Source organism: Nematolebias whitei, chromosome 1 (genome assembly GCF_014905685.2).
Source record: "Nematolebias whitei isolate Nwh7 chromosome 1, NemWhi1, whole genome shotgun sequence".
Lineage (NCBI taxonomy): Eukaryota > Metazoa > Chordata > Actinopteri > Cyprinodontiformes > Rivulidae > Nematolebias > Nematolebias whitei.
In genome coordinates this window covers 53,367,551-53,380,560 of record NC_056498.1, presented here as the reverse complement: position 1 = coordinate 53,380,560, position 13,010 = coordinate 53,367,551, and the positions used below count along the sequence as shown (strand labels likewise).

At 38.4% G+C, this 13,010-nt stretch overlaps 1 protein-coding gene across 1 annotated transcript in view; it reads right to left on the bottom strand.

The window, feature by feature from the left end:
• Positions 1-356: 356 nt before the first annotated feature.
• kcnk1b (potassium channel, subfamily K, member 1b) overlaps positions 357-13,010 on the bottom strand; it is a 14,447-nt gene continuing 1,793 nt past the window's right edge. Inside the window, exons 2-3 of the mRNA XM_037685208.1 lie at positions 9,367-9,762; positions 357-2,035 (exon numbers count right to left, since the gene is read on the bottom strand). Coding sequence (XP_037541136.1) covers positions 1,779-2,035; positions 9,367-9,762 — 653 coding nt within the window. The 3' untranslated portion in view covers positions 357-1,778. The remainder of the gene's footprint in view (positions 2,036-9,366; positions 9,763-13,010) is intronic.

Genomic DNA, 13,010 nt, shown 5'->3' with positions numbered 1-13,010 from the left:
CCTTTTTATTTTTAATCTAAACACTGGCGGTTTTTATTTTATTTTATTTGCACGTTTCCAACTGTTGTGGTATATATAAGAACTGGTGATTAGTTATAAGAGCTACAACTCATCATTTATTTGGAGCAATTTGTAAACCTTCCTGAAGTCATAATAATAATAATAATAATAATGCCGTATTTTCGGACTATAAGGCGTACTTAAAATCCTTTAATTTTCTCAAAAACCGACATAAGTTGCACCTTATGTATTAATTCTGGTTGTGCTTACTGACGTGAAACTGATTTTAGGTGGTAAAACTGAACAATGTTGAGGTATTATGAATGAGTTGAATAAAGTTTGACTTATCTGTTTTGTTTCACTTAATGCGCCTTATAATCTAAAAAATACAGTAATAACAATAAAAACATTTCTACACTCGTATTTTGTAAATACAGTAAAATAAGTTCCCAAGTTCGCCAGCGGTTATCAAACTTTTACAGATTAACGTACAGCTAAAGTCTTAGCAGAAGAAACATCTGCAACTCTCTGTCAAAGTTCCCATTTCATCCTTCAAAAAAACATTTATGTTTCTGTAAACTGACTGCGGTTCAAGTACCAATTAATCTTTTTACATTACAGTAAAAACAAGCGGTCAGCCTTCACTTCACTTAGGCTGAATATGCCACTCCTCCCTTTTCACACAGTCCAGGACACATTAAACCGTTCAGAGAAATCAGTAATTACAGCACTTCACAAACAACACGTTGAGGTCAGACACACACACACATCCTGTCCCAGTGCCAGCGCAACCAGAAAGTAAACACAAATACCTACATTTCTACAAGTTATACGCTTCCACGTCCTCAATTATAATTAAAAACGCCCTGCCATTATTTGATCTTATCTGGTTTATTGTAAATAAAAACCGATTAATCCGATATTTAAGCTTTATCCTCTCTTGATTGTGCAATTTTTTTCCATAAAAACAAAATAAATCAATAATAAATTAAATACTGAATGCATTAAAGGTCTGTAGATCCTGCATGGCCATGATGTTTAGCTTGTACCAAGTGCAAAATAAAGATTAAAAAGCATTATTTCTTAAATAAGATGTAATGAGACTTTCCTACTGGTTGGGTCTTTGATGCAGCAGATCTGACTAAATGACATCAGCGACTCTTTGCTGCTCTGCTCCCTTTCCAGAAGCTCTTAAGCTGTCACTAGCAGATGAATAAGAGAAATGCCCACAAAAAAAATAATAATTAAAAGACGATGCGACACTTACAGTGTTCATTATTTGCAGAATTTGCATTTAGACTTTGATTTTGTGCTCAACATTTAAAACATCCAACATGCCAAACGCCTGTGAAGCAACACTATTTATAAGATTTGAACTTCTTTTTTTTTTTGTGACTGAAGATTGTTCCGTGCTGCAGTTGGAGCTAAGAGACGGATTACTTCATAAAATATTCCTAAGTGTGCAATAACGAATGCAGCTTGTAAAGGCGCTTAGCTTTTGTGCGTCGTAAATACAGCAGAGGACGTTTTCTTTTAGCATACGCTTCTGTATTTATAGTCGACGTTTAAATATGAATTAGTCCCTCACCGTGTAGGTCCAGTCCCTGCTGCTCAACTCTATTGTCAGTTTTATGGTTCACTGTCTAAGTAACAATCACTTTAAGCTGTAACTAAAGTTATAAAGGCAAAAAAAGCCGACTATCATCTACTACTAGTTTTGCACGAGTTAACCCTTCCATTCATGTGTGTTTGTAAATCTTTAGTGACTCTGATGAGATTTACTGGATCATCGCGTCGTCGTGGGGAGAGGCCAGAGTTGGGACGCTAACAAACATCTGGGCTTTGTCCTGAGCGCTGGTCGTGTTGCCGTCGGACACGGTGGTGAAGGACAGGTGGTCGTGCTCCAGGATCGCCATGCGGTCCTGCGGCTTCTCCTTCTTTAGGTAGAACATCTTCCTCAGCTGCTTCAGCTGCTGCAGCTCGCAGAAGGTCTCCAGCACCACCAGCATGACAATCAGACCCAGGATCAGGTAAACTAAAAGCACAGACACAGAAAAGGATTAAAGTGCTTCGCCTCAGTGAGAGGCACCATTATCTTCATATCAACGGCAGTTCATCTGATGTCAGCTGTTACGCTCCTCTTGATGTCAGTCTGTGTGGAAAAAGCACAAGCCCTGTTTCGAAAGATGTCGAGTCAGCATGTAAAATGTAAACAAAAACAGAATGCGACCGTTTGCAGTTTCAAGCTGATTTAGAATTTCATGGCAGGAACACAGCTCAAAAATGTTGGGACAGGGAAGCATCTTCTCGTTTTTTTAAACAATCTGCCGACATCCAGGACCTGAGGAGACCAGCTGCTGGATGGAGGAGACCAGCTGCTGGAAGGAGGAGACCAGCTGCTGGATGGAGGAGACCAGCTGCTGGAGTTTCTGGGAGGGGAATGTTGTCACATTCTTGTCTGATGGACGATTCTACCTTTTCAACAGCCCTGGAGCTTCTTTGCTGGATTTAGTTTAGCTAGATGGGATTATATTCTCTATATAGTCCTCTGCATTGTTGGTACTTTTCCAAATATGTGAGCTGCCCATGCCAGAGGCATTAATGTACCCCCATACCATCAGAGAGGGAGTTTATGAACTGAAAACTGATAACAGGGCAGATGAAAAAAGAATTTTATTTTCCTTCAAACTGTTTAAAGACAGTGGCCCTAAACCCATGCAGTGATGTCAATGACATAGTGAGGCTTAATTCTAACTAGGCCTGTTGCAATAAACAATATATCAATTCATCGCATGATGAATGAAAATTATCAACCTAATTTTTATTTATCGTCTTTATCGCTTCTTTGTGTCTCTCTCTTTTTACTGGACACTGGATGACAAAAGGCTCAATTCCAGTGCTCCTCCCCTCCATTTCTCTTTAAAATCTGTTTTAACTGTTCAAATTGGCATTTTTGAATTGTTAAAAGCAGCTAAGTTGAGAAGCTAAGCTACGAGCTAAGCTAACAGGCCAACCTGGGGAAAAAAAAAACCATCTGTCTTGTCAGAGCTCAAAAATTCACGGTTGAAACCCGTGCCTTCACGTAAAAAGTTGTTTTTCTCTGCAAAAAGAAGCTGAGAACTTGTTTACTGATTTTTTTATTAAAAACTTTGTGTGAAAAATGTTATGCTAAAGAGCTCAGACCACACGGAGCATCCGCCATTTTGAGAACCGAAAAAAAGGAGAGAGAGACAGCCCATGTGATGTCAAGAGACCTCCCTCCTATTTTTCTGAAGACACGCTGCTCGCTCCCTCACTATTCATCCTTTGGTTTAAACAGTCTTATACTGCCATCTGGTGGTCAAAAAAGGTACTAAACACAAAATTTACCAACATTACTTCTTAAATTTGATAATTACTAATTATTGTCAAATTTCAAACAATATTATCATTTATCGCAATAATTTCTGAAAAAATTAATCGCTCAGCAAAATTTGTTATCACGACAGACCTACTTTTAATGCATCATGAGCATCTATGGTTGACTTTTGTCCATTTCCTTTGCACCTTGAGATTTCTTAGTCTTTTAGTCTTATGAACTGTAGACAATAGAATATTGTTCTTAAATTACAGCTGAGGAACAGTATTCTAAAAACACAGTAAACATATCAAATGTATAAATTAAGAAACTGTACCAAAGGTTTTCTGCACGCTGGTGAACCCCTGCCCATCTTTACTTCTTTCAGATTCAGCCTCTTTAAAAGATGTTTTTATACCCAGTCCTTTTACTGACCTGTTGTCATTTAAACTGCATAAGTAGCAAAATGCTCCTCCAGCTGCTTTGTATTCAAACCGCTGTCTTTAGGGTCTTTTCTTGCCCCTGATCCATTTTATTTATTTATTTTTTTTACTTTGTTGCTGTCATTAAAACAAAAATTACTTAACTTAAAAAAATCTTACTTTTTTAATTTTATTTTATATTATAATTCAATTATTATTTTATTTTATTTATGACATTTTGCAAATTGTTGCATTCTGTTTTGATTTTAATTTTCCACAACATCCCAGCCTTTTCAAAACTAGTTGTATCACATAACATAAAATTATAAAAAAACTATTTAATTGCTACTAAAAATATTCACGTTGTAATAACCAAGAAAAAAAAAACATTTATGTAAGATTCTTGATTGGGGGGGTGGGGGGGGGAGACTGAAGCCATTGATCCCATGCTATTGAAGAATCTGTTGTTTTCAGTTTGGACAGCAGGGGGCAGTAGTCAGCTGTCAATGCAACCAAGAACAAAGGAGGACATTTTCAGACTATGCTCATAAATAAAGTGTCTGGTCTGTCTGAAGCAGAACCATCAATGCTTTACAAGAAACATTCAATCTAATAAATACATAAATAATTCACGAGTGTTGAATGATGTTCTTGTTAAACTACAATCAAGGTACTGCAGATGTACAAAAAGCACAAAATGTTATGTGTATAAAAAAACACAAGCAGTAAGTACTTAGTACTGAAGTCACAAAAAGGTCAAACAGACTCAGTAAATGAGACAAATTGTGCCACATTTGTTACATTCTTCAATTTTTTGTTTGTTTCTGCAGATAGTAGTGATGTCACATCCTACGCAGGCGCGTAATTCTTTACAAAGGAAGTTGTACAAGTGTGAGTGGTGGTACTTGTGCAAAGAAACACGTTTTCCTCAGAGCCTCTTTCCGCCACCCACAGACTGCCACATTGTTCATCCTGGCTAACGTCACCCCTCTGGCTGCTGCGTACCACGCACGCCCACGTCACACAATCTGGAGACGCTTCACGAGAGCAGCGTCCGACTTTGACACACTCGTCCAGATCCCGAGCTTCCAAACTGACTTTTATTCACCACTAGCCCTAACAGCTCTGCTGACAGCGCGCTGAGCGAGAAGATGAAGTCAACACCTCGCTGCTTGGGCACGCCTGCGTCTTGTTATGGCTTTAGACACAAAGGAAAATGTCAGATGCAGCTTTCTCTGCAGCACTCGATCTTTTTAATGGGCTTCACCTTGTGTAGAAATGTGCTGTAATGTCGCCCCGAGTAGCAACAATTTTCCTGACACCTCATGTTTGCAGGGACTGCAACTGTTTGTTATCAGTAAATGAGAATAACAGGGTTTTTTTTTTTGGTAACCTTTTTTACCTTACAATCTCAGGTTGTATAAAGTTGTAACACCACAGATAAAAAGACAACAAAGCGTTTCAGGTGATAATTGATCCTAGTCTTCAACAAGACGCGCATTAAAATGTGCAACAGCACACAGTCATCGCTCATCTTTTTAAAATGTTCAACGCATTATTATCACGTCATCCTAACGGCGTCTTCAAAAAGACACAAACGTCATAACTGAAGACAAAGCTGATCTAAAATCTCAGTCTCGACATTCAACACAGGAACAAATAACAACAACAACGTAAAGGATCTTTGTTGAAGGCACTGATGCATCTCAGAATAAATGTGAAATACTGATATACTGACGTTATGAATTTGATTTTATGTGACCAAGTTGGCCCAAAATAATCCCTTCTTCAAGCGGTTTCATCATTGATTGAATATTGATTCTGTGAAAGTCCAAGCTGGGCTTACACTACGTTTTTTATATTCATGTCGATTCCTTGAACTTGAGATCAACATGTCATCCATCCATTATCTTCACCCGATTCTTCCTTTTCCCGTCACGAGGGTCACTGGTGTCCATATCCAGCAGTCACTGTGCGAGAGGTGGGGGACACCCTGGACGGGTCTCCAGTCCATCACAGGGACACAGGGACAAACGAGACAAACGACGTTCACTTTCTCACTCACGCCTATTTAGAGTTACCAATAGGGTTGAACGATTTTGGAAAATATTCTAATTGTGCTGGTGAAGATTCTCAGTCATCCAGGACATGATGAATTCAAAAAGCGTTCAATACAAAAACAACTGGACTTTATTTGTAACAGAAGACGTTTCGCTCCTCATTTGAATTGAGAAAGCTCCTCGGATGAGGAGCGAAACGTCTTCTGTTACAAATAAAGTCCAGTTGTTTTTGTATTGAACGCTTTTTGAATTCTAATTGTGATTTTTTTTTTACCTCAATATTATGATTTAATATGAAATTATTATTATTTTTATGTCCTCATGTATATTTCAATGAACACAAACAATGAATCAATCTGTTTCAGTTGTTAAAAAAAAAAAAACTCCACTGCTGCAACCCCATCCATCCATCATCTTCCGCTTGTTCTGAAGTTGGGTTGCGGGGGCGGCAGCTTGAGCAGGGAGGCCCAGACATCTCTTTCCACAGCCACCGCCTCCAGCTCTTCTGGGAGGATTCCAAGGCGTTCCCAGGTCAACCGAGAGACATCGTCTCTCCAGCGTGTCCTGGGTCTTCCGGGGTCTCCTCCCAGTTGGACATGCCCATAGCACCTCTCTAGGGAGGGGCCCAGGGGCATTCTTACCAGATGCCCGAACCACCTCAACTGGCTCCTCTCAACGTGGAGGAGCAGCGGCTCTACTCCGAGTCTCTCCTGATAACTGAACTTCTCACCCTGTCTCTAAAGGAGAGTCCAGCTACCTTGCGGAGAAAACTCATTTCAACCGTCTGCATCCGCGATCTCATTCTTTCATTCTTTCTTGCTGCAACTTTGTTTCCACATTTTTTGTGCATCTCCGGGATAGCAACTTGGCTAAAGCATGTGTGCGAGGGCATTCTGTACCACTTATTTATTGTGTTTACCAAAGCCATAAACCCAGACCTGGTCACTATATTAATGGGCATCATGTGTTTCGCTATGAACTTCATTATTTATCGAGTTATTTCCACGTGCCATTTCAAATTATGTTTGTACGGAGTAATACGTTCGAACAGTTCGGTCAGTGATCCCCGTCAGCTGCTACTTTGCTTATTTTGAGTTGAAGCACTGGACGTTGGCATTCTAGCCATGCAACCATCGTAAATGGCTTTGTGGTGTTTTTTAAGTGTTGATAAAGATTTGTGGTGTTACCTCGAGCGGTAGCAACAGCAGCGAGGCAGGTTCTGCACAATATATGTCGTTGTGCAGCGTCGTCTTTTTTATAGCCAAAATAATTCCAAACAACGGACGTGCTGCCGCTCTTTGTACCAAACTTTCAGATGTGTCAGCTTCTGTCGAGCCTGACGCCATTGTGCAACTGGTTAAAGCGCAGTGTTGACTTCTCCCGCTCCCTGCTCTGCTCCGCTCACTCGCAAGTCACGTAACCAGATCACATGACCAGTCAAATCGCAGCCTTTGCGATTAGAAAATCTCGTTTTATCATACTGCGATATTATCGCAAATGCAATTAATTGTTCAGCCCTAGTTACCAATCAGTCTAACGTGCATGTTTTTGGTCTGTGGGAGGAAACCGGAGCACCTGGAGAAAACCCACGCATGCACGGAGAGAACATGCAAACTCCACCCAGAACGGCCCCCAGCCGGGATTTGGACCGGCGACCTCCTTGCTGAGAGGCGGCAGCTCTACTGCGCCACCGCCCCACCAACAAAATGTCATTCACTGACATTTTTATACCAAATTACTTGACTTTTTTTCTTTTACGACAACTCCGTCCCAAAATCCACTTCTTCCTAGCATGTTTTAGAAAGTGCTGTAGAGCTAAAATACCAAAAAGTGTATATTTTAACAAATAAAACTAGATTGGCAAGAAAGTAATAGTAAAATACCATAGACTCAAATGATCTACAATAAATGTAAATGATTTGTTAGGGTTTTGTATATTTTTACCACGTGAATTAGCAACTGACATCATGAAGGTTTTTGCAAATTGAGTAAAAAATAAATAAATAAATAAATCCAGCTGATTGAGTCATGTGATCAGGTCAAAGTTTACCAGCAGAAAATCTGTCGGCAGGGATATTCTTCTATCAATAATTTTTTTATAACTCTTAATTCTTAGAAATAGGGGCTTTTTCACGTTTTTCATTAAGCAAATCAGCAATAAAAACTTTGTATCTTGTGATAATAATAGCATCATAGTTATTAATAGGACAATATGATGTTTAGGCCTGTCGCAATAAACCATAAATCAATTAATCACATGATAAATGAAGATAATTTTCATTTATCGGCTTTATCATTTCTTCTTGTCTCTCTCTTTTTCTACTGAAGACACTGGATGACAAAAAGCTCAACTCTTCACTGCCCCCTCCCTTTCTCTTTTCAATTTAAAATATGTTTTAACCGTCCAAAATCGCATTTTTGGACGGTTAAATGCAGCTAAGCTAAGAAGCTAAGCTACGAGCTAAGCTAACAGGCCGACCTCGGAAAAAAAACCTCCGTCTTGTCGAAGCTCCAAAATTCACGACTGAAACCCGTGTCTTCATGTAAAAAGTTGTTTTTCTCTGCAAAAAGAAGCTGAGAACTTGTTTAAAAAAGCTTTGGGTGAAAAATGCTATGCTAAAGAGCTCAAAGACACCGAGCCGCAGCCATTTTGAGAACTGAAAAACGGGAACGAGAGACAGCCCATGTCACATCAAGAGACCTCCCTCCCATTTTTCTTAAAGAGGCACACTGCTCGCTCCCTAACTATCCATCCTTCAGTTCAAACAGTCTTGTATTGCCATCCAGTTGTCAAAAAAGGTACTACACACAATAATTAACCAACATTTCTTCCTAAATTTGACAGTAATTACTAATTATTGTCAAATTTCAAACAATATTATCGTTTATCGCAATTTCAGAGACAATTAATTGCCCAGCAAAATTTGTTATCGTGACAGGCCTAATGATGTCTACCGTATTTTTTGGACTATAAGTTGCACTTAAAATCCTTTCAATAATCTCAAAAATCGACAGTGAGCTTTATAATCTGATGCACTTTATGTGTTAATTCTGGTTGTGCTTACTGACCTAGAACCAATTTTATGTGGTCCACCTGAACAATGTTGAGAGTTACTGTGAATGAGTTGAATCAGTTTTGACTTATCCAACTGTTTTGTTTTGCCTAATGCACCTTATAATCTGGTGCACCTTATAGACCAAAAAATACGGTACATTTTTCCATTTGAGACCGTAAAGATGAGGGCCGAGATGGTGTAGAGGCAGGGCAGCCGGCTTGGGACCCAAAAGTCCCAGGTTCGATCCCCAGTCACTGCACATCACGTGGCGTCTCTGGGCAGCACGCCTCATCCCCAAAATGCCCCCCGGGCGCTTTCAATAGCTGCCCACTGCACCACCTGGTGGTGGATGGGTTAAATGCAGAGACTAATTTCGCCATTGTATGGAAACATACAGTGCTGACATTGTGATGATATTATTATTATTATTATTATTAAAGCTGCCACCATCAACCAGAAAAGAGAACAGTTCCTAAAACAAAGACACTCACCAGTAATTCCCACTTTGTAGAGCTCCCTGAACTTCTGATTAGCAGCCTCTCCGGGTACGTAGTCTCCGAGGCCGATGGTGCTGAGAGAAATAAAGCAGAAGTAGAAGGACTCCAGGAAGTTCCAGTTCGTCTCCAGCACAGAGAAGATGGCGGCAGGGATGAGGAAGAAGCACGAAACGGCTAGCATGGCGAGCACCGTGGCGTGAACGACGGCCACCATCGGCTTGGACAGGCCCCAGCGTGTGTGGATGTACACGATTGGCCTCCGCGTGCTGAACACCATGATCCTTTGCACCACAGCGGTGAGGAAGAGGAGGGTGAAGGGGATGCCAATCACAGAGTAAATAATGCAAAAGGCCTTCCCGCCATCTGACAGAGGTGCCGTGTGACCATAGCCTGTTGGAAAAAGGACAAAATAATAAAAAAAAAAATTAAAACAGGAAAGATTTCAGTTACATAAACGGTTAATATAAAAGAGCAACACTTCCTTATTTGACTATTATTTTTATTGTCAGCGTCATAAAATAGTATTGTTTTTATTTCATATACGGAACTATAAATCTCTTCAGCACCTGTCACAGAATGAATGATGCTGCCCTCCATCTTTCATGGTACAGATTTTATTAAACAGATCATTTTATTTATTTTTTTATTCTCACATGGCCATGAACTTGGTGTGATGCCTTAAAGATAAACTCCCTGATTCTGGTTTCACGAAGGAATCAAACCAGGAAGTTCGTTATGAGAGCTGTAAACTTTATACACAAGAAAGTGATAAAACATTTGGGGATTTTTTTTTTAATGCAGCTGACATTTTCTTACGTCCTGTTTTGCAGAACTATCGCTCTAAAACTGACGGCTTGGTTTGTTGTGTGAATGATTTTGAAGCACTCACACTATTGTGATCCATTTTTCTTCTGTATATTTTTCGGCGCGACTGTCTCGCAGTTTTTAAGCTATTTCAGCAAATCATACACCAAAACATTCAGCTCTTTCAGGACAATCCTGTTATGACTTTTGGTATTGGTGCAACTTTAGCTTTTTAAAATATTTTGTTTTTTCTGCCATTTTTTCCTCATAGAAAATTAATTGAGCTCATTTTACATCCTTCACATCTTTAGATCCGTTTAAAACCTTTTACTGCTCCTTTCACATTTTGTTCTGGTTCAGCTTCTTTCAGCTTCCTTGCGCAAATTCAAACATTTCTCAGCTGCTTTCAGCTGTTTTGTGCTCCTGTCTGATTCTTTCTGCTAACTACAACAATTGTGTGCTTCTTCTAACTTCTTTCTGCTTCCTTGTTATGCATCTTTCAGCTTATTTATGCAAGTTCCAGCTTTTTCTGCTATTTCAGCTACTATTTAGCTGTGCTTATGCTAATTCTGGCTTTTTAAGCTAATTCCTCAATTTTTGCACTCATTTCAACTTTTTTCAGCCTAATTCAGCAAAAAATTTGCTCTCTCCACTTCGTTCTTGTAATTTCAGCTTCTTTATGCCTTTTTAGCTACTATTCAGCTGTTTTTTTGTTGTTGTTGCTAATTTCAGCTTGTTTCAGATAGTTTCCATTTTTTGGGCTAATTTCTGCTTCTTTGAGCAGAATTGGGCAAACGTGTTATTTCTGCTTTCTTTTGCTCATCTAAGCTTGTTTTTACAATTTTGTTTTAGCAAATTTCAACTGTTTTCAGAAAAATCAAGTGTCTTGTGGTAAATTCTGCTACTTTCCGCGCAATGAACTTCTTTCTGATCATTTCAACTTTTTTCTGCTAGTTTCTTTTTCTTTTTCTGCTATTTCAGATGCTATTTAGCTTTTTATGCTAATTTTAGCTTTTTCAGCTAATTCCACATTTTTTGCACTCATTATAGCTCCTTCCACTTCCTTCTAGTAGTTTAAGCTTCCTTCTACCATTTCAGCTATTTTTTGTTGTTGTTGATTTCAGTTTTTAGCGAACTTCCTAATTTTTGTGCTCATTTTTGCTTATTTAAACCTAATTCAGCAAATATGTGTTCCTTCTGCTTTCGTCTGCTAAGCTAGGCTTGTTCTTCAGCTACGTTTCAGCATGTTCTTTTTAGCTAATTTCAGCTGTTTTCAGCAAGTTTTTCAGCAATAAACATTCACACTGCATTTTCACAGGAAAAGTGATCTCTCTAGTTATTCTAATGATAAACTCAATCAGTTGTGAGATCTTGTAAAATCTGCGAAGTCCCTTTTAAACTAGGGCTAATTTGTCTGGTTAACAGTTCAGATGCAGCAGCATTATGGGATCACAGATGACAGTAAAACGCACCAGAGGTCAGCTGTAAGTGTTGTGATGTTATTCATATTTACGTAGATTAACATGTCAGGTTTTCTTTTAATATAAAAAGATTAAGAATGTCCCATTTGACTGTTTTTCACCGTAAAGATTTGCGTGTAAAGTGATAAAAACAGACTGCGTGTTGACGAGTTTAAAACATATGAAAAGGGTTTTTAAAATGTGCATTATTTATTTAAACATACCACATTTAATGTCATATCAAAATACTGAATCGTGATTACACAGCAATTTATTGCTCAATTATTTGATCACTGTTATTTTGAATAATTTGCATGAATCAATGAAAAAAAAACGATCAAATGTTTCTGTCAGTGCTGACTTTAAGCATCAAATCTGATCATTTATTTTGCAGTTTTTTATGTTTACCATCTGCAATCATCGTTTTTAGTATATGTTCATTTGAACAGACAGTCACGTTTTTAGGTTTTGTACTTTAGACTGTTTTTTTTAATTAAAATGTCATAAAATGAATGGACGTAGATGAGATACACATTGAATTAATGAGATGAGAATTAATAAATGCATAAATGTTAATCAAATAGTTTTACATCAAAATACAACAAGTAGTAGAAGTTCAGCGAGGCGGAGGCTGCTGCTCAGTGAGAACCATTTTGAAAGCACGGCTAAGTAGAGCTTAATTTTTTTAACTACCGATATATGTAATTAAAGCCAAAAACATATATATACTTAAGCTTTAAAATAACAGAAACTGCTGTTTCCTAGTGACAACTTATTTTTCTTAAATCCCTTGAGCTCCTGTTTATTATTTGGCAACACTGAGATCTGCCATTGTGAAAGCTGATGAATTAGAGACAACACAATAATGATGCGTGGGAACGCATTTTGTAACTTCATTATCAAACTGTTGAACAAACACAATTAAAAAAATAGTTTTTTATTTACACTGGTTATGAACTTAAACATGAAGGTCAGCTTTTCTACAGCGCCAACGAGTCTGAACAAATAAATTAACAAAGAGGCTGCCTAATCTCCTTTAATGTCTGCAAAGAGTCTTTTCCAGATGGAAATTATTAGGACATAAGATATCTGAAGACATGTAATGTTGCAATGCTAACATATCTGCTACCATGAAGTCCCTCAGATTAGGCACATAAAAAGTAGCAAAATGCTATCGAGTACTAGAAGGGTATATAACAGCTAAAAACAGCAAAACACTGGCTATCAGCAGTTAAAGGTTAGTGAAGTGAAGCAAAAATGCTAGCTAGAAGCTAAAAGCAGCAAAAGGTTAGTTAAAAGCTAAAAGTAGCAAAAGGTTGGTTAAAAGCTAAAAGTAGCAAAAGGCTTGTTAAAAGCTAAAAGTAGCAAAAGGCT